The sequence below is a fragment of the Lygodium microphyllum genome, chromosome 30 (genome assembly GCF_053477565.2).
Source record: "Lygodium microphyllum isolate KBCC chromosome 30, Lygodium_microphyllum_v1.1.10, whole genome shotgun sequence".
In the NCBI taxonomy this organism is placed as follows: Eukaryota; Viridiplantae; Streptophyta; class Polypodiopsida; order Schizaeales; family Lygodiaceae; genus Lygodium; species Lygodium microphyllum.
In genome coordinates this window covers 59,185,183-59,207,996 of record NC_141164.1, presented here as the reverse complement: position 1 = coordinate 59,207,996, position 22,814 = coordinate 59,185,183, and the positions used below count along the sequence as shown (strand labels likewise).

Genomic DNA, 22,814 nt, shown 5'->3' with positions numbered 1-22,814 from the left:
GAAAAGGTCCAAACTTGGTCGAAGCTTGAATTTTATTAATAATTTATTGCCCTCCTGGTGAGCACTTCTTATGGAAGACCACCAAGTCTGCAACAAGGTTGCCAATGTAATCCTTCAGAGCTAAATCCTTCTATCAATCTGCATGTCGAGCTCCTCCTTGCTTGATGCAAACTCATCTATATACAGTATATCCTGAATGGCAAAGTCAAATCAAACAATATATTTAACGACTAACCTAGATTTATCAAAAAGCAATGAAACTTGACGGTAGGGTGCGTCGAGTCCCCCGGAGTCCAGGATGAAATCTTGGCCAGAAATAATGCCTGCAGCAGCTGCCCTATCCAAAGTCTAGCGTCTTGGGCCACTACCGTCAAGTTTCATCGCATAAAAATATATGGTAGTTAGAAATCTCACCTTCTCTAGATCATCTTGTATCTTCATTTTCTCATGTGTCAGTGAGGCACCTCTTTGGGCAGAGGGATCTACTAAAAAAGACTCTTACAATAGCATAAATCTTTCAAGCCACAAACTAGTTTGATAACATTCCATGTTCAATTTGATGTAGCCAAAGTGACAAATTGGAGAGGTATTACACCAAAATGGTGAATCCAATATGGATTTCTCTATGACCTTTGCTAGGAAATAAATCATTAATGCATAGATGATTAGCAACACCATTTATCTTTTACATACACCATCGAGTATTGATGTACAAGGTGAAGAATTCATGCGCTACAAAAAGGATATTCTTTTGAGAAGATGTGTTTAGGAGTACAAAATGAGGGATATGCTTCATGAAGCACAAAAAAAGGATAGTTGGAGGCCACTTTGATGTAAACAAATTTGTAAGACAAATTCTTCAACTAGGGATGCAGCTAGATTCATCAAGCACTCTGATAAGCACAAGTTTCTAATGTACTTGTGAATAGTTGAATGCTATTATGTTACTATATCTGAGAGGAAGCGTTGATGCTCTAATGCCATGTTTTAACTAAATGTTGTGATTTTCATAGCATTTGGACACTGATATAATCATTATTTTTGGGTGGTGATTCATTTTCTATCTATCAATTCGCAAGGATAAAATAGATTGGGCATCAAAGCATATTAATCCTTTGAGAAATAGGGCATTAATTTCATTTGACTTATTACCCCCCACTGCACAATATTCATAGCGAGATACATCATAGTCAAAAAAATAAGCAGTTTCAAGTTGCAAGCACTTTGATACAAGTTGCAAATTACAGACTTCACAGTTTTGTAGGTTGTTATTGCTTGCTACTATATGCATCAAGTGTTACAAGTTTGGAGACTATGATTTATATGCTAGAGCAATCATTGAGCTATGTAGATTGGTGTTGCAAAAAGTCTATGAGTTTTATAATGCAGTTTGCTAATTTTCTAATTGATGTCACTTGTCAGAAATGGTTGTTTTGCACAAATGGCTTCACCATATGCAATGGATAGAGAATTGTACAAAATCAAGAAGTTTGATAGGGCCAACTTCAATTTGTGGAAGGAGCATATCCAAGTTTTCCTTATTCGAAAGAAGTAGTTAAGGCCCATAAGAGGAATAGATGGAAAGCCAACAAATGTGTCTAAAGATGATTGGTCAGAGCTTGATGCATTAGTTGAATCCACTATTAGGCTGCACTCAACAGAATCTGTGTATTCTATAGTTGTGAATGAGACGATTACCCACAAATTCTAGAAGAAGTTATGTGAACTTATGAGAAGAAAACTACATCTAATAAGGTGTATCTCATGAAAAAGTTGTTTGAGTTGCAGATAAAGGAGAGCTCTACTATCTCCTCCCACCTTGCTAAATTCAATATTATATTCAATTTGATGTAGACTCAAAAGTTGAAGTTCTAAGATGACATTAAGATAGTCTATTTGTTGTTCTTCTTGCCTACGTCATGGGACACCTTTAAAACAACCATTAGTAATTCAGCTCTAAATGGTTAGTTGAAGTTTAATGATATTATAGGCAATTTATTAGCTGAGAAGACATATTGGAGATCCATGGATCAAGGCAAAAATATTCATGCATAGAAAATTCAAGAATAAAGATTCAAAAAACACTATAAATGTAAGAACCAAGACCATAAACGGTCACACACCAAATTCAAGTTCAAAAAGACATTGAATGCTTCCATCATGTTAAAATATTTCATATCAAGGACTATTACAAATGGAAGTGAGAGAAAAAGGATAAGAAGAAGGATAAGGATGCTAATAGGAAGTAAGGTAATAAAGAAAATGTGAAGATTGAAGAAATCAATGCAGTGACTATATATAATGATGATTGTGAGATGCTATTTCCTTCTACTCTTCGTGCATATATGTTAGTTGTAGTAGATAGACAACTAGCTCAAGATTAAATTCTTCATTTTGTCATATCTTTTCATGTAACTCCTCACAAGGAGTGGTTCTGTTCATATGACAGCAACAAGCGTGGATCAATCCATGTTGGTAATGACTATGTTTGTGATATAGTTGGTGTACTGGCTAGCTAAATAACTTAAGATCTTGATATCTACCGATTAGTTATATAACTTAAGATAATCTACTATTTTTGGGAGTTGCGTATGGAAAGTCCACAAGGAATCATTTGTTATTGTTAAAGGAGCCAAATGTGGTACTTTGTATTCCCTTCATGTATCTTTTGTCAAAAATCATATAACTGCAGTAACTAAGCAACCAAATGTATCGTTGTGGCATTGCAAGTTGGGACATATGTCTAGAGAAGGAATAGAAACATTATCTCATTTGGGTCACTTATCTTCTCTTGATTTTTCTGATCTTTCAATTTGTGAGCATTGTATATACAAAAAACATGTGTGTTCAATCCATAAGAAAAAATTAAATGAGAAATTGAGTGAGACACCTAATTTAGTACATAGCTATATATGTGGACCTATGCCTATAATGTCTATTGGGGGAGTATCATATTTTAAAACATTCATTGATTATGCAACTAGGAAAGTGTGAGCTTTCACTATGGGTAGGAAAGATGAGGCTTTTTCATGTTTTCATTAATTTCTAACACTTGGAAGAGACCTAAGTGTCTCAAAATTGATAATGGTGGAGAATATATATCTCCTGAGTTTAAAAAGTGTTGTGAAGCATGCGGAATAAAAAGCTAACTCACATCACTTGGTGATGCTATCCAAAATAGTATTATAGAACGTATGAATAGGATAATAAATGAATGGATGATCTTACTCAAGGATTTTGGACTGAAGCTATGACAACTATTGTACACTTGATAAACATGTCACCTGATACTACTTTGGATAGTGGCATTCATGAAGAGGCAAGGTCTAGCCTCTTATGATCACTTAAAAGTATTTGATTGCAAAGCTTGCATGCATGTGCCAAAGGGAAAGCATAGTAAGTTAGAACCAAAATCCACTAATGTATATTTTTGTGCTAAGGATAGTGACAAGATGGATTATTGCATTTAGGATCTAAAAGGTAGAAGTAATGATGTGATCTTCAATGAGAAGAAGGTGCATAAGCAATCTCTTAAGAAAGTGGAAACAAGAAATGTTACTTTCCAAGATATAGTATCTCCTATTATCTTGCCACATAGGGCAAGTACTAGTGCACCAAGTATGCAAACAAAGGACAGATATTACTACTCTAGTGAGCAAGAAGTAAGAAGATTTATTGAGTAACAAGTTGAAATCCCTACAATGTCTTGTGAAGAAAAGAGTGGAGGTTGAAACTACCACTCTAAGTGAACCCATTGTTGTTTGAGAAATCTTTGGATTCATGAGTTACAAAGTCTATAAAAATGGATAACGAGTGCCGGGGGGGGTGGGAGGGGACACTTCTAATTGAAAAACAATTACAATTAAAATTATGTGACATCAATTTTTAATGAAATCGGCATTGTATATAATCTCATCAATAATAAAATTAATAATCGTATGACATCAATTGCAAGTTCAATTGGTGTTGCATTAACTCGTTTCTCATTAAGTTAATGTGTGTGTGTGTGTGTGTGTGTGTGTGTGTGTGTGTGTGTGTGTGTGTGTGTGTGTGTGTGTGTGTGACTTATTCCTTTCTTAGTTTAAAAAAAATACAATTATATGATATCAATATTGAGTTAGATTAGTGTTGTAGCAAATTTTTCGTTGAGAAACACAATTACATGATGCAATTTTAAGTTGAATGAGTGCTATATATAATCTTTAAAAATACAATTACATGATTTTACTTGAGTATTTCTTATACTAATTCAATTAAATTACACAATTGCATGATATCATTTACATATTAAAAATGCAATATAAAATTCCATCAAGTTATTACTCATTAAGTTAAAGAACACAAAAACATAATAGGATTATTAAAAAAACTATACATAGATGAGGACATTCTCTAGCCAAGTATATGACCTAAATGCCTATCACATCACATAATACAAAACAATTAGCATATGAGGATATTGTATAATTGAATATGCCACTAAATATCCTCAACACTTCTTTATTCATGTGTAGCCCATCAAGACACTATAGCCAAATTCAAGACCAAGTATCCAAGTATCCCTTCATATCCAAGGGAGAAGGGAGAGTGTCACAAATAAAAATGACACCTCGCTAGATGATTGTTACATACTTGTCAAAAGACTCATTGAATTCTTGGCCAAGTGTCTAGTTAACAAGCCTCTTTCAACCTTACACATAGACCCATCATGAGACAAGTATCATGACATGTATATGTCGAACACACGATACATGCCAATCCACAAATCCCACGAGTGACAACACAATACATATACAAAAAGTCAAGCATTACAAGTAATACATGATTAAGGAGAATTGTCTTATGATATGTATAGCACATGCCAATCTTGTTAATCCCCCTACCATGCAAGTGTGCAAAGAGTACACACATATACATAGTATGCAATAGGAGAGGATTGTCTCATTAATCCTCATAACATGCATATGCCAAACAACACATGCTAGTCATGACCCCTCATATTACACACATGTATGCATGTATACACACACATGCACACACACTAAGTGATAGGACAAGACTACCTCATGACATGCATGCGCCAAATTTACAACACATGCCAATCAATAGGCCTATCCTACCACATACACTACATAAGATGTGTGTGTGTGTGTGTGTGTGTGTGTGTGTGTGTGTGTGAGGAAGGGAATACTTAGAAAGAATAATCAAAAAGAGGCACAAACACCACCCCTAATGCATCATGTTATTAGGAGTTATAGTCCATCATGGCCCAAGGACCCATTGAGCTTTTTCGTTTTCCTATGGGCTCAATGGGATATATAAAAAGCCCAATTGGATTTTAGCTAAAACAAGCTTATCAACTCTCTCTTAGCATGTCTTGCTAAGGGAGGTAGTGGAATTTTGCTTATAACATGATTCGTGCTAAGAGAAAGTTGATAAGCTTGTATTAGGGAACACACATGCTAACTATGTCAGTGAACTATCCATATTAGGAACTTGGAGCTACATTGGATATCTGATTTATAGACATAATACTAAGTATTTACAAACAATAGTACATGAAGCATTCTCTAACATTTTTACTTGAAACAAAAGTATACAAAAGAAGAGAAGCTTCTTTAATACAAGACTCCCCTCCAAATTCCTTTATTTTTGGCAAGTAACAGTGATATGAAGGCACTTGTTTGTGTGTCTTTAGGCTAACACACTAAGCCTTTACATTGTAACCAAATTCTTGCAATTGCACTCGTAATAAGGTAGAAGAGCGTTACACAACCATGTCCAATAGACTTCAACTTTTCAGCTAAATAGCATCCCCCTAATCTACATGCTCTAATTCCATATCACTTGTTTTCCTTAATCTAAGTTCCCGTTAACAAAATGAAGTTTCTGATAACATAAGACTGTTTAAAGAAACTCTCAAATTTGTTATCAGAAACTTCAATATCTACCAAGCATCAAAAACTGCTAACATTGAATGACTATTGCACATCACCTATCTTCTTCAACATACCATCTTGATTTCTACTCCAACATTTCCAAATACAGCACTCGTCGTGACTAGCAGATTTTTCCCCACTTCAAAGGAAAACTTGTGCATGACAAAATGATTTAAAAAGTAAAACAGGGATTAATCATCCCATCCAAAAAAACACTAGTTACTCCATATCAAAAATCCCCATGAAATTTGCAAAACACTATACTAAAATTGCTTTCAACCCACTTGAAGGATATCAAGCTGTATACATATGTGCCGATTCACAGCCTATATATGCAGAGGTAATAACAAAAAAGGCCTACTTGCCCCTCTCAGTCTGGCATGGCACATGTATGCATGTGCATAGAACCAAGGGTATGTCTCCGAACAATGAAGGTTGTGTGCTTGAAGGTATGCATAGTAGAGTTGAGGGCAAAGTTGAAGACTGGAAATATCCATTTCAAAGTTCTTCGCAGTCTGATGTAACAAGCATTAACTTCTGACAGTGCTGGAATGGAAAGGGATAGCAACTGTAAAATCAAGCATCCAGTGCCCTGGAATCATTATTGCCATGCATTAAAAAAAGGCATGTGCAGGTCACAGCTCCCAAGACAAGACCAGAATCTACTTTCGTTTTTTCTTTGGCCGTGTACGCTTGCGCCGTGGCTTCTGATGTGCATCAGAGTTGGAGCTGCCAATGGTTGGAGTTGTTGCCTTGGTAATATCCCAACTATTGCTTGATGATGGATTGTTTCCTGTTACTCCCATGTCTATACTGTTACTCGATGATGGACCTGAGATGGCCATTTTAGAGCTATTACTAGATGATAGGCGACTTCTTGACTGAAAACCACCACTATTGCTTGATGATGGGTGGCTTCGTAGCTGAGGAGGTGGCATTAAAATTCTTGCCGAGCTTTGCCTCTGCATAGACAAAATGCACATTCAAGGGGCCATTTAAACAGGCATATCACAGCTCCTGAGACTTTTGAAGGCTCAAGTCAAGCAATTGCAAGCTATAAGATCAAACAAAAATGAGGTCAAACAGTGGATCTTGATAAAGAGGTTATCAGTTCCTCACAGTTCTTTGAATAAGAGGAATGTGTCTCAGCCACATGAGCAACATAGTGCATCATTTTCGTGCAGGCACAATACAGGCAGTGCCATGTGCTGTTTCATATGAGATGCCTTGCAATTCGTTTATGAAGTTTCTCAATCATCACAAGCATGTGACTGTTAAACAGGCATATCACAGCTCCTGAGACTTTTGAAAGCTCAAATCAAGCAATTGAAAGCTATAAGACCAAACAAAAATGAGGTCAAAGAATGGATCATGACAAAGTGGTTAGCAGTTCCTCACAGTTCTTTGAATAAGAGGAATGTGTCTCAGCCACATGAGGAACATAGTGCATCATTTTCATGCAGGCATAATACAGGCAGTTCCATGTGCTGTTTCATATGAGATACCTTGCAATTAGTCTATGAAGTTTGTCAGTCACACGTCTCAATCATCACAAGCATATGCCTGTTCACTAGCTTTCTAGTGCCATTCAGGCAGCACATTCCAACATCACATCAAAGTCTTTAAGGACCATATGTTACAAGCCCATCATACTCCAAGCATGGATGTGCATATAGTGCCCACAACACACACACACACCTAGCTGCCTACAGACATCAAGTAACTTTCATGCGAAGCGTTTGACAAGACATGAGACCAAACAGAATAAGAGGAAAGAAGTATTACCTGAGTTTTTTCTTCAGCACCCCTGTGGATAGGAGCCTTGCCTAAATTTGATAACCTTTGAAATCTATGTTGCTTTTTGTCTGGAAGAGCATCTCTCAGATTCAAGGGAGCCACTTCTCGTGATGTGTCATCCCGATCATCTCCTGGCCTGAAAAATAATAAGACCAACTTATTTATAAAATCACTGTTTTTTCACATCTTCTAGTCAACTTGTGCTAAATTGTCAAAGGTATTTCAATACTTAGCAGCCCCAACAAAACCCCAACTTTGACAGCAAATAGAAAAGAATGCTTATTTTTAAAAAACCCAGTATAGACTCTGTCAGTGAAATGTCTTTAGAATTCTTACCTGGAGCTTTTATCAGTCCATTCATCGTCTGCATCAGCATCATCACTGGAGCTTCCAACCAAAAAGAAATCATCTTCACTCATGTCCATTGCTCCATCATCCTCGCTTCCAGTCTCTGCAGGGCCCAAAGAAGAAAAGTGTTGAAGGGAACTCCCTGCATGCTTGACCAATTTAATGAATAGCATTTAACAAGAGTTTTATTCCTGGATACTCTTCTTACCTTCCAGCTCCACACCTGAAGCTGCAGCAGCAGCAAGATTGGCCTTGATTTGCTCCCTCAACTTGTTCCGTTTCTCAATGACATTTTCATCATCTCCACCCATAAACAAAGAAACATATTTCTCTGTTTTAGGGAAAAACTGCAGCAATTATCAATAGATAAGGTACAGGATGTTCACATGAAAAGAATCACAGATTCAACACTGGTAAAAAAACAAAGCTGCCTAGGATGAATCTGGTTAGATTTTAAAAATAGGAGTTATTGTTTAATGGATATTACTGGTAGAGACATTGAGCCACAGCAAAAGATTTGAACACTAAATGACAGATTGAAACACGGTGAAACCTTCGATTGGACATGGAAGGGGCCATACTACTTTAAGCAGTAAGGTAAACCATAAACCTCTAGCATCATGTTACAAGCAAAGTTCTGTGTCAGTTCGGTACTGACTTGCAGTTGCAAGGAGGGGGTCTGCAAATGCGAGCTTCTGAGAATTAAAGGCAGCCACTTAAATTGTCAGGCTCTGTTTGTAATCCAGTGACGCAAGGCTTAGCTTTTAAGTGTTTGTCAAAGGAAAGGTGTGAGTACAGTTCCTTCCAAACTTGAAGTGAGGTGAGGAGTATTAAAGGATCTAAACTATAGTAAGCCGCATGTGAATATGCATTGAGGACACATGCAAGGCGCAGAATGACGAGTGAGCCATTGTTTCCACAAGGGGGGCTTTTTCCAAAGACTTGTAGCAGGCACCTTCGCCCAAACATGCAGGCACATCCATGACAATCAATGTACTCTTGGATACCCCTGAGCTTGAAATGACTTGAGAAAAATGCAAATAAACTGGGTAATCCAAAGAGCCAGACTTGCTTTCTGGAAGCTCCCTACTTGATCACAACAGGTAATGCTTACAATAGTAGAAAACTTTGATCACTTATGTGTTCTTCCTTACGTTGCTGATGTGGAAAGAATGTGAAACTGCTTAAGTGCTGCTTTACCTGCAATTGCTGATATGGATACAATTTAAAAGAGCATGGGAATATCGACACAATTGCAACCATAGACATGCATAATCTAGGAAACCCACATTGCTAATAATGTACCTTGAATAGAAACAATCCCAATCTCACAAATTAAGTGGAACTTGAGTCATATGGCACTTGGACGATAGATCATGCTGAAATTGGCTAGGCAGTGTAGAGAAAGTGCTCAAATAGTCAAGCAACTAAGATTCACAAGGTGAAACTTGAGAATATACATTGAAGCTAATTGTCTCCACAATGCTGAAGTAGGGCACACTTTAATCATGCATTAAGGCAGAGAGGTACTTCCATGCCAACTCCTTTTTAGCCAGTGCCATTAAAATTCATAAGATTGATCGGCTGCTTTGAACCATAGCCACAAAGAACGTCAAATTCACTATGGATCAAATTTTAGTTTCAAATGCAAAAGCATTTCACCACTCGGAAAATATATCATAATAACAAGGGATGGGTGTGCCACAGCCCTGGGATGCCAAAAAGACATCCCCAGACGAAACTGTCTCCAGGACACTACCCCAATAGTGCTGGAGCAGGGTGGGATGCAGGTTGTCCCTATCCCATCCTTGACAAGGGGACATGTCCTGACTCCCATCACTAGGAATAGGAAAAGGGGATGACCAGGAAACAGCTGGGGTGTGTTTACATGGCCATTCAAACACATAAATTCTACTCTTCTGGTGCAACCATTGTCACATACACTAACCTGCATGACCCTTCTTGCACATGCGCACAAACACACACACTCCATGCACTATATAGACAGATAAATATTAACATTTTAGATATGTCTTTATATAGAGAGAGAGGCCATCCCACCCACTATCCTCGTCCCTTGCTTTTGGCTGTTCGTCCCCCCCTCCCATGTTTCTATGAAGCAAGGAGTCACAAAAACAATGGGCAGGCAATATATGTACTATCCATGTTGCCATTGAAATCCTTCGGCATTGCTTGATATGTGCTTTTAAAAAAGGGGAACCTACAAGAAGAAACCTTGCGCATGGTGGGGAGCCTTGACATGTCCTTATCTAACTTCCCTACCTTACCATGTGGTTAAATAGGTCATTTGGGTACCACCCATCAATTAAGCTCAGGCCCAATCTGAGAACAGGAACAAAGCCATCCAATATGCACTTTAAGGAACATCAAGCAAGGCAGTCATCTGTGCCTTTGTGACTAAGCTGCTCAAAATCATCCATTGAATAAATGCAAAGATAATTACAGTTTGAGGGTATCTTATAGATATAATGGAGCAAATAATTCAACCTAAAAATTTTCTTTTTCATCATACAATGTCATATCTAGCCTTCTTTCTATATTTCCTACTCTTTCATCAGTGTTTCCCCTTTCAGGTCCCTGCCATACCATGTCTACTTCAGATTCCCACTTCTAGTTACTGTAGTTTAAGGCTTCAAACAACATGAACCATAGATTTTATTGTTGTTAAGAACTTTGAACAAGCCATGATTATCTTAACAAGTGAAATTAGTTCTGCTAAGCTCAATTATATCAAAAGCGTGCATTTGCATTTATAAGTCAAAAGCATGACTTTGCATTCAGTATTTCAGACCTAAAACATCATGGAATTAATATCACAAATACTTTATTCAGAAATGTGAGTGGTGCTGATACTTACACGCACATACTCTAGATCTTCTTTAAGCTGCACTAGTTTCTGAGCTATGTCTGCAGTCTGCCTGGTTGTTTCTTCACTAGGATTATCAGAGGCTGCCCTCTGTAGCTTCTCTAACCTTCGAATAGCTCGTTCAATCTTCCTCCTCTCTAGGATCATAAAGTAAGCAGTCATATCTGCAATGCACGTTTGTGGTATAAACAATATTAAGAATAGCCAACTTACTAGCACTCACCAAAGAACTTAACTTTCCGATATCGAAGTGCCATCTTCCGTTCAAGTTCAACACGGGCATGGAGTTCAGCTTGCTTCTTCAAGTCTTCTAATCTCTTCTGTTGAGCATTCTTTACCTCCACTGGTAAAGCCTTTCAAAATGACGATATGAAATTATGACAACATTTAGGATTTTTCTTTTTCCCAAGAACATTGATAACTTTATTTAATGACAATTTATGACTATGGGAAAGCCTTTCAAAATGGCAACAGTATTTTAATCATATTGAGAAGTTCACATAAAATTTTGCTGCACCTTCATCATTTCTTTCAAAACACAAAAGTCAACAAATGAAGGATAATAACCAGAAAATCAAGCACATTCCCTTTCCATTCTTACCGATATGCTAGAACTAGTATCTCACACCAATTTTAGAACTTCAGACTTCTTTAAAAGTATAAAGCACAGTACAAAACCCAGGGACTAAATAATAGCAAAGAATTGGATGCAAACATTGTGAGCAATTCCCTGGCAAATGGAGCTTAAAACAAAAAATCAACATTTGCAATGTCCTAGTTTATCAGCACCCTATAAAGAACTGTTTAAAATATTAACGTGTCAATTCAAATCTTTCTTATTAATTATTTACGACAGATTCCTGTGAGGGATGTCATGGATTGTGAATGCATCATAGCCTACTTGCTAGGACATATGATGAATCCTGAAAATGACCTCGGAGATCAAAACAAGATCCGAAGACTGGTATAAAGGATCCAATGGCCAAGGGATCAGGACAGCGACTCAAGAATGTTCTAAAAGATTACGTCTTAAGTGAAGAAAAATTAGTTATTTATGACAGACTCCTGTGAGGGATGTGATGGAATGTGAATGCATCATAGCCTACTTGCTAGGACATATGATGAATCCCAAGAATGACCTTGGAGATCAAAACAGGATCCGAAGAATGATATAAAGGATCCAATGGCCAAGGGATCAGGACAGAGACTCAAGAATGTTCTAAAAGATTACATCTTAAGTGATGAATGGCATTCATTACATTCGGTTCAATGCACAGTACCATTGAAATACCCAATATTACGGACACAACAATTGGACCTAGATCATGAGACAGTTATAACACAGATGGGAAAATTCTAATCTTCATTGTACTTTCCCGGCACATGCACATGCATTCGTATGAAACCATGGTAAGCGTGAACCGTATTTCACTGGCACTGAAATGCAAATGGCTGAAACAGCTGAAACATTTCACTGAAACACAAAACACCCTAAGTGAAACTGCTGACCAACACATGATTTTTAAATGGGAAAAAATGGTTTTTTCTTGCTTTTTTAAGGGTTTTTGGACACTGCGTTTACAGGATACAATTTTTATTGATCGTGTACCCAAAAAAAGACATCATTTGTTGACATGAAGGATTTGCATGGTATACATGCATAAGTTGAAACTCATTGTTTATCAAAACAACTCTCTCACATGTATTATTCTGTTAACAGTCATGCTTTGTTATCTCCTACCTGTGAGCCTCAATCTGAGTCAAATGAGGACTTTAGGAGCTCTGACCTGTCAATCACTTGTTCTAACAGAGGAGGTAGCTCATTCTAGAGCACTTAGTTTATTGCATTTCAGTGCATTTTCTCCTCTAGTTGGTATTTTATGTGCATTTCCCAAGGCAATTTCTGCATTCTTTAACCTGCTAGACATTGTCCACCCTTTTTGGGATTTTTCTGAGCATTTCTCGCATTTTTACCAGCATTAAATGCTGATTAGCCATATTTTTGGCCCTAGATTTCAGGTCGGCCAGTTTTTGGGATATTTGGCTATTTATAGCGATATCCCACTTGGCAATCACATATATATTATCATCTTCCCTCCTTCCTTGGCAGCAAGTGCACGCTCCAACTCCATCATCTTTCTCTATCTCCAATGCTGCCATCATCATCAGCTTGATCCGGTGCCCTCACTGACACTGTGAAACTGCGTGCAAGACTAATCAGTCCTCTTCCTGTATTTGGCATTTGTTCCTTGTTCAGTGCAGGTTTCTTTTCTTGCAGATTGTCTCTCTCTCTTCCTCTATGTTTGTGTTCCCTCTTCCGTTGTGCACTCTCACATGGTATCAGAGCATGGTATCATTGCCTAGGAGAGACACAGAGCTGACTTCTCGTGGAGAAGACCACCCCAGACTACCAAGCGGCCTTGCCACATCAGCGTTTTGTTGAAAACACAGCTTTCTACTCTGAGGCGTCTTCTTTTCTTGTGCTAGGTACCCGTTTTGCTATCCACTTCCTCTCCTGCTGGAGGTGACAAGCTTCCTCAGTCAAGCAACAGTCTTCTACTACAAACGCAATGTTCCTTGGTTAGGCAACAACTCTCCTTAGCAAACGCACATAGTACTTGTGTAGGCGACAGTAAATCTTCCCCAAGTGGATCCTGTATATCGACTTCCTTGTCATCCTGTAGCCGTTTCCTCTTGTTTCGGAGCTATCTACTGCCAAAACACAAATTTCTTGTGGGTGTCTTCTAGGATATCGAAGATGTCTTATCACCAATTATTTGTTGACTCAAAGGATGAGGTCTCTACTCCTTCCTCTGAGAGATCGAGAGATTTTCGTGCTAGTTCACATGACGACCGAAGGTCACCTAGCCCATTTTTACGAGATCCCTCTCCTCCCCATTCTCTCCATGTTTCACAAAAGGCCCTGTTCTGCTAGCCTTCATATGCCTTTCATGGCACTCTTTATACAGGTGCTCATCCTTCCTACTTTGCCCAAAGAAGACCAGCTTGATGGTTCCATCTACTCGCTTTGGTTGTGCAAGGTGGAGTGTATCCTTGATACCTTCGATCTTTGGGAGTTTGCTACCCAGGTCCCACCCTATTACTCTCGAGAAAAAGTTACGGACGCTCGTTGTTGATGACTCTCCTTCCATGAAGGATCATATCAACAAGTTGGAGGATATAAGGGATGAAATTGCATCCCTTGACAGGATGATCTCTTTAGAGGATATGGCCATGATTCTTTTGACTCAGTTGCCACCTCCCCGGTTTGATGTCTTCTACACCAGCCTTCTTACATCAAGGACCCGTGAGAAGCTTCTATGGGAGGAGCTTGCCCCGCTTGTTTTGGAGCATAAGAAGCACACCAAAGAGATAGCCAATGGATCCACCTCCATAAAGGTTTTGTTGTAGGTTTGGGAGGGGGGAAAAATAAGAAAGGAAAGTCAAAGGATAAACAACAAGAGAGCTCTTCATGCTCTGACTCCGACTTGGAGAAGCCTAAATGCAAATATTGTGGGAAGGGATACATCTAGAGAGAAATGTTGGAAGAAGTACCCTCATCTTTGCCCGAAAGAGAAGAATGGAGCCAGCACATCCGAGCCTTCTACCTGTACTCCAACGATTACCCATGAGTCAATGTTCCTTCATATTGTTGAGGAGCCTTCTTCAGTGGTTGCCTTGTCTTCTACGAGGCCTTGGTTGGTTGATAGTGGAGCCTCTAGTCATATGACTCCACGAGGTGATTTGTTGCAAGATCTATGCACTTCTAAGGGTTCAATCACTGTTGGTGGCATTGTTTCGGTGTCTATTTGTGGTGTTGGCACTTTGCCTTTATTTTCTAACCATGCATCGAGCTCCCTTTCACATGCCCTTTATGATTCCAGATTTGGGCTTTCCACTCCTCTCAGTTTATAGCCTTACTAGGCTTGGTACCCAAGTTGTCTTCACCGAGTAGGCCATTTGTATTGAGGATTCTACCACAAGGGGCTTTTATCACGACAAGTTGGCAGAGAGCGGTCTTTATAGGCTCCATTCCCCTTCTCTGATACAGGGTCCTCCGAGGCAATTGTCTATTGCTACATCCATTACCGCATGTGCACCATCTTTTCCACAGGTTTCTTCTCATTCCCCACCCTCTCCTCCAATGGTTCCCTTGTAACCCCATCCCTTTCAAAGGGGGACAATCTCAGTGATGTGGCTGTGGATTTTCTAGCCCCTATTGTTTCAAAGGGAGTTTTCCAGAATCGTGAGGAGCTTCTTCATCCGCAATCTTCATCAACATTAGCATTCCTCTTGCCACCCCACGATCTATGTCTCCCTTGGCCTTCCGCCACATCCAAGATCTCAAAGGGGATGTCAACAATCATGCTTGTCATGCTTTGTCATCTCCTGTCTGTGAGCCTCAATTTGAGTCAGACAAGGACTTTAGGAGCTCTGACCTATCTATCACTTGTTTTGACGAAGGAGATAGCTCATTCCAAAGCCCTCAATTTATTGCATTTCAGTGCATTTTCTCCTCTAGTCAGGATTTTATGTGCATTTCCCAGGGCAATTTCTGCATTCTTTAACCTCCCTCACCTACGAACATTGTCCATCCTTTTTAAGATTTTTTTGAGCATTTTTGGCATTTTAACCAGCATTAAATGCTGGTTGGATGGGTATTAAATGCTGGTTGGCCAGTTTTGGAATATCTGGCTATTTATAACCATTTCCCACTTGGCTGTCACATATATATTATCACCTTCCCTCCTTCCTTGGTAGGTGCACACTCCAACTCTGTCATCTTACTCTATATCCAGTGATGCTGTCATCATCAGCCTGATTTGGTGCCCTCACTGACACTGTGGGCTGCATGTAAGGACTGATCAGTCCTTTTGCTGTATTCAGCATTTGTTCCTTGTTCAATGCAGGTTTCTTTTCTTCTTTTCTTGCAGATTGTCTCTCTCTCTTCCTCTATGTTTGTGTTCCTTCTTCCATCACGCACTCTCACATATTCAACCATTACACTTGGCATTTTTCTTGGAACTTTCCCTAATGTGAAGCGTTTCAGGGTGAAATGTTTCAAGGTTACCTTGTACGAAACATGACTTGACACTTTTCTTTTGTGTCGTCTTTGAGATATGTACCTTGCCTAAAATTTTCTTGCTTGACACAAGATTATGGCTTCTGATTACATCCAAGGAAAATCCTAATCATAGATGATGCATAAATCTAAATTTGTGACTAAGTCGTCCACCAAATTTTTTACCTAAAAAGTATCCACATGCAATTGTTTTTCATCTTTTACAAACTTAGTTTTCCAACTCGGTTATTTGAGCCAAGTTCGAGAAGACACACAATTTCGAAGGCCAAATATTAAATTAAAGAACCTTCAATTACATTATCTCAAATATGCACCATTAATAGAAGCGGCTCAATTACAAAATCTCAACATGCAATTTATTTTTCAAATTTCTATCATCTAAGGGCTACTTTTTCATAAATTTATTCTCCCAAAAAGAGTTGTGAAAACCTGGAGACCCTGACCTTAATGCTGATAATTCCATGATAAGCTGAAACACAAACTCAAAGGCTGATGATGATGTTAGCAATAATGCATGTCAAGCACAAATCATGATGTTAGTAGTAATGCGTGTCATGCACAAATAATCTCCTGCCTGTGAGCCTCAATTTGAGTCATGCGGGGATATTAGGAGCTCCGATATTCACACTGGCCAAGATGTGGCGACCAGCATATATTATGGTAATCTGCATTTTCTTGATTCTTTTACTCATGTTGATCAGTTGGACAGCATTTTTGGCCCCTATTAGAGCAGGTCAGCCAGATTTGGCTGATTATGCCTATTTATAGCTCTCTTGAAATCATCATTTTTGTTGTTCTTAGGACAAGGCAAAGCCATCTTTTTTTTTTGGAGATATGGTTTGTGGCCTATTAAGTATTGTGCCTAGGGGAAGAATGAAAAGGTATGGCCAAATCCAATACATCACAAAACAGAACAGCTATCCTAACCACTCGTGGATGTCGGTGACGAAGTACAAGGGAGAAGACGTATGAAGGGTTGGTGGTAATGTGGTAAAAGAACTGCCAGTAGAAATAGCTCTAGATCCGCTCAAGGGTAGTTTGCACATAGTTTGCACAATGAGATGCAAATAATAATGTTACATGATGAGAATGTTAGAGATTTATTCATCCCATGGACAGGTATTGGTTGTGTATTGTTGTACAATTGGCGCTCTTAGGCACAGTTATGCATTTCCTAGATATAGGTTGGACAGTATTTTGCGGTTGTTTAATGATTTCCAACATTGTTGGGCAGTCAAGCTAGCCACGCAAGCTATGTATATGCCACGTGGCATAGGCGTTTTGGCACAGCATTATTTTAATATTATTTGTTGCTGGGATTGCTTATTTGCAGCAATTGGCCAATTTGAACTGGCCAACCTGAATTTTTTTTTAACCTAACTAATTATAGGCTGGCCAACCTCCGATCACCTCCACTTTTTGGTTTTCAAGTGGGAGAGAGATCGCCTTGCGGAGATAGTGCACTTTGACATGGTATTAGAGTGGCATTGAAGGGCTGATTGATCATAGGCAGACCTAAATAGAAAATTTCAGCGCAACAAAAGTTTGTGTTTTCCATGTTGGAGGGTGAGCAAAAGGGCTGCCCATCGACATAAGGCTGAAGCGAGCAAGTGAAGCGCGGTAAAGGAGTGAAGTTGCTATTTTTTGCAGGTTTTTGCTGTTCATGAAGGAGAAAAGGCTTTGTTCACAGCCTTTTGGTGCAGATTTTGCATTTTCATTGCTCCAGCAGTTGAAATAGGTACGTGATGAGTGGAGGAATCCCTAGCAAGCTGTGTTTTTGGAGTCAAAGGGGGCTACCCTTGTTTTCACGCAAGTTATTCAAGTGACAATGTCTTCCAAGATCGATGTGGAGTTTTATGCTATTATGGACCATATGGTGCCCGTGTTATCGACTCTTCCTTCCAATCAAAAACTCAATGAGGAGAATTACTACATTTGGTGGGTAATGATGCTTGCAATCTTGGAGTCCTATGATTTGACGGAGCTTGTGACCAAGGCCATAGACCATTCTACAGCCCGTGATGCCTCCAACCTTTCAATTGATAAGAAAGCTGAGTTGGTGAAGGTACAGGCACATTGGGACAAACTAAATGCCTGCATCCGCTCCTTCCTATTTCTCTCTTGCATTTCAACCATGATAGCTCACATTGGGCATTTGACTGTTGCTCAAGATATATGACTAGAATTAGACCGATTGTACAATCGGATGACTGTGATGAAGCAATGTCTCTACAGGGTCAAATGTGGATACTGGACTTGTCTAAGTCCGCTTCCATGTGGGAGCATGTCAATAAGCTTCAGCAATTACAAATGCAAGTCTAGAATGCAAGGCAGGCAATTACCTCAAAGAAAATGGCAGTAACTCTTCTTTTGTAGTTACCACCCCAATTTGGTGCATTCCATTCCGCCTTGATTGCTTCAAGGCGAACAAATACCCTCAAGTGGAAGGAGTTGGTTCCAATGATCATAGATTAAGAGAGACAACTCAAAGGTCAAAATGCTCCTAATTCGGAGGCATAGACAAGACAGTCTTCCCAATAGAAAGGAAAGGACAACAACAACAAGAAGGACGAGAAGACCAAGCAAGATAAAGCCAAGGAGTCTACTTATCACATTTCTAGCAAGACACGTCATTGGAAGGAGGATTGCCTTGACAAGGACAAGGATACCAAGGGGGGGGAAACCATGGAGGACTCGAGAGCAGTGCATGCTCCTTCATCAGCCACCTTTCCTCATTTGGAAGTGATCAAGGATGCTCCTTTAACGACCTCTGATGCACCAATGCTGGCCCCCTAGCCTTGTGAGTGGATTGTGGATAGTGGCACTTCCCGCCACACAACTCCTTTCATAGACAGTATTGCTTGTATGCATTCGATGCATGGGAAAATTCTCATAAGTGACAACTCTTCGGTCCTTATCAAAGGCAAAGATAATATGTAGCACATTCTGAATGGACACGGTGGTGCCCACACTTCATAAGTTCTCTATGTGCCAAGTTTAGGTTATCGCCTACTTTCAGTGAGCAAGATTTGTGCTCTTCACCTTAGGGTCAAGTTTGATAAGGACTCTTGCCGAATTCTCAATGGAGATTCTCGACAAGTTCTTTGTGCAGGTCATGAGGAGAATGGAGTCTACCAGTTGTGAACTTCATCAACCTTTACTTCTCTTCTTCTCTCTTCACGAACTTAGTCCAAGCTATGGCATGGTCCGTTTGGCCATCTCAACTACGAGTATCTTCGGAAAGCAGCTCACGGTCGGCTTGTGCGTGGATTGCCGAAGATTGGGATGAGCCATCCGCCATGTGTGTCTTGCATTCGTGGCAAGCCATATAGAGATGTGATTCACACCATATGTGAGAGTGTGCAACGGAAGAAGGAACTCGAATACATAGGAAGAGAGAGAGAATTTGCAAAAAAAAGAAGAAAAGAAACCTACACTAGAAATATGTCTGACCAGTATTTAATGCTAGTAAAAATGCCATAAATGCTCAAAAAAATCCCGAAAAGGGTGGACAATGTCCAGTAAGTGAGGCAAGCTGAAGAATGCAGAAACTACCCCAAGAAATGCACATAAAATCCCAACTTGAGGAGAAAATGCAATAAACTGAGAGATCTAGAATGAGCTACGTCCTCCGTCAAAACAAGTGATCGATAGGTCAGAGCTCTTAAAGTCCTCATCTAACTCAAATTGAGGCTCACAGACAAGAGATGACAAGGCATGACAAACATAATTGCTAACAAGAATGGCCACAGCAATCTTGTAGAAACCAAGCACACTCCACCAAGCTTGTTTGTACTAACTATTATTTGATGTCTTGAACCATACAAGATAGGGAACCCACCTCCATATAGGTGGCTTTGCAATCTCAACATTGGAAAAAGGCTAAGGAGTAGGAGTTGGATGTGATTGAATGAAACAGCAATTGAGGTCTTGTGCCTCGGCCCATTCAAAAGGTGATTGGAATCAAGTAGATCTTTGAGACAAAGTACCATAGTGATGGCACTCTAGAAAGGCACAAGGTGTGGCTCATTGCTACAGGATTCGCGCAAAGGCCAAGAGTGGATTTCCATGATACCTTTTCACCTATAACTTGGATGGCTACCATTAGGGCCACTCTTGCCTTAGCCAGCCATAGAAGATGACCGGTTTATCAACTTAAAATGAAATTTACATTCCTTAATGGAGATTTGAAGGAGGAGATTTATGTTGAGCAACCTCTTGGCTTTTCCTCATTCAATGGCTAAGTGCACAGGTTAAAGAAGGCCCTTTTCAACTCAAATAGGCTCCACGTGATTGGAACAAGAAGATAGACTCATTTCTTCAAGGAAAGTTAGGGTATTAGCATTCTTCTGTTGATCACCAATTGTATGTCCACACCTCAACTGAAGGGCATGTGTTGTTCATGCTTTATGTGGATGATCTCATTTTGACAAGTAACCATACCCAACAAGTCAAGCAAACAAAGGAGGCACTATTACAAGATGTTCAAGATGACGAATATGGGTCTTCTCCACTTATTTCTAGGTCATCAAATTTGGCAAACTCTAAGGGGGATTTTCATCTCCTAACAACAATATGTGTCTGGCATAGGCATTTTGGAGCAACATTATTTTATTACCTTAACTATTTTATTGTGTTTTTATCTTGCCTAATTGTAGGCTGGCCAGCCTCCAATAGTCTCCACTTTTTGGTTTTCCAGGTGGGAGAGAGATCGCCTCACAAAGTACGTTCAACAATCCATGTACATATGTCTTCTTTATTTCCACATTTATTCACTCCAAATTTCTGAGTTATATTGTCTCTTTTTGTCAGAGTGCAGCGGTGCGGAAGCGTAGGACTGAGAGAGAGAGAACGCAGAGAGAAAAGGGAGAGAAAGAGACAGTGTACAATGAAGATCTGCTGTATAAAGAATGCTGAATACAAAGATATACACGGGCACAGTGCACTGGACTGCGTGTCTCCACCTCGACGATGCGACCTGCTGTCCACCTCGAAGTCTACTGCAGTCTGCACTGTCTGCTGTCTGAAATCTGTGAACAGAGACAGAAATCTGCACGGCACCGGTCTGTAATCTGCGACAGAGAAGAATGGCCAGACTGCTGGAGACGTCGACTATAAATAGTCGAAAACAGCCACGAACTGGGGCGCCAGAAATAGGGCACAGCCTGGAATAAATCGGCTGCAGGCAGTCGGACTGCCACGTGGCAGTCCGACTGCACAGTCCGACTGTGCAGCAGCCTGCTGGTCCGACTGTGCAGGCCTGCCCTCTAAACAGGCTATGATCTCTAACACTTTTCTCTCTCCCTCTTCTCTCCATATTCATTTTATTTCATTCCGATCATACGCTTTTGCATTCGCTGCACTCTGCCAAAGAATGCGCATGCAACCGGTGTTGCGTTAAAAATGCATTAGCTTTCATTAAACAAACCCAAAACTCAAATAAAATTAATGAATTTAAACCTTTTCTTTAAAATAAACGCGATCCTAGAGTGTTTCAGTGTCCCACATGCAAACCCTACTTTAGGAGGCCCTAAACTTTCTATAAATAGACAAGCTGCTTTCCCATTCAAATAATCTCGTTTTTGAAGATTACAAGTGCCAAAGCTTCACTCCCCACACCTCCTTTGTGGGGGACATCTCAACAGAAGCTGCCTCACATTGTCTACCACCATTTGGCGTCTATTTCCAACAATCTACACACAATTTGCTCTTCATTCAGCTATTGCCTACTCTCCACCATCGCCGAGACCTTGCGTTTACTGCCTGCCAACCCACAAAAGGCTGTGTTTGCTGTCCACGACCCATTGCTATATCATCATCCAGGCTATGTTTTGTTTATGCAATTGCCACCTGCCATGTAACCATTACCCGGAATTTGCTTTTGGCCCCTAGCTATTGTCACCCTAACAATCTAATATCTTTTGTGCTTGTGTTTGTTGCTGTTTTTCTCTCTCTTCTACTTGTCTGACATTGATCCAATTGCCTAGTGTTGCATTTGCTGCTGCTACCAAACATTGATGGAGGTTGCCTTGCTGCGATTCATTATAACCAGCCTTCCTCCTTGGAAAGGATGGTAATGACTTGATTAATCAACAATTATGGCAAACATAAAATTGAGTGTTCACATAAACTGAAAACACACATTTTACCACTTTAATCTTGGACAATAGACAGCATGTTGGCCCCCAGCTAATCCAAGCGCCTCTAGTTGTCAAAACTAACCAATGAGCCTTCAAACCAATTTGGCCCTTGGTTTGCTTAGGGATTGACTTACACCTTGCTCCTTGAAAGACAATAGCACCAAATTTGATATGGGCTGGTTGGCCTCTTGAATCTCTCTAAAAATTCTCAATTTTAGTTGCTCGAATTCGAGTCCTAGGCCTTTAATTCTAAGCACGCATGCCATGATGATTGTCAAACCCTAATTTTTGCTATAAATTAGGGTTTACATCAGAGATTTTCTAACATCTCCACCTTTAATGACTTAAATGGCTGGGTTTTACTGAGATAACTTGAGAGATGGCTGTAGGATGAGAGAATGTTGTAGAGAGAGAAATTTCAGAGTTCCATCACGAGAAAGACTGAAAAACAGCTATTGCCCTACTCAAACAACCATGTAAGCTCTCACCTACAGCTTAGGACCACTAAAAAGACCATTGTCCCCTCCTTATGCTCTCACCTATACCAAAAGGACCCTAGGCTACTGCCAGTTGCGCCTAGAGGGCTCGAAATTGTTGTCGCTTGCTGTAGACCACCAGAA

The 22,814-nt window shown here is 39.8% G+C and overlaps 1 protein-coding gene across 1 annotated transcript in view; it reads right to left on the bottom strand.

The window, feature by feature from the left end:
- Positions 1-6,168: 6,168 nt before the first annotated feature.
- Positions 6,169-22,814, bottom strand: part of LOC148009886 (uncharacterized) — a 36,281-nt gene continuing 19,635 nt past the window's right edge. The window contains exons 2-7 of the mRNA XM_087672329.1: positions 11,195-11,324; positions 10,963-11,108; positions 8,293-8,431; positions 8,073-8,187; positions 7,725-7,872; positions 6,169-6,901 (exon numbers count right to left, since the gene is read on the bottom strand). Of these exons, the coding sequence (XP_087528455.1) occupies positions 6,602-6,901; positions 7,725-7,872; positions 8,073-8,187; positions 8,293-8,431; positions 10,963-11,108; positions 11,195-11,324 (978 nt within the window). The 3' untranslated portion in view covers positions 6,169-6,601. The remainder of the gene's footprint in view (positions 6,902-7,724; positions 7,873-8,072; positions 8,188-8,292; positions 8,432-10,962; positions 11,109-11,194; positions 11,325-22,814) is intronic.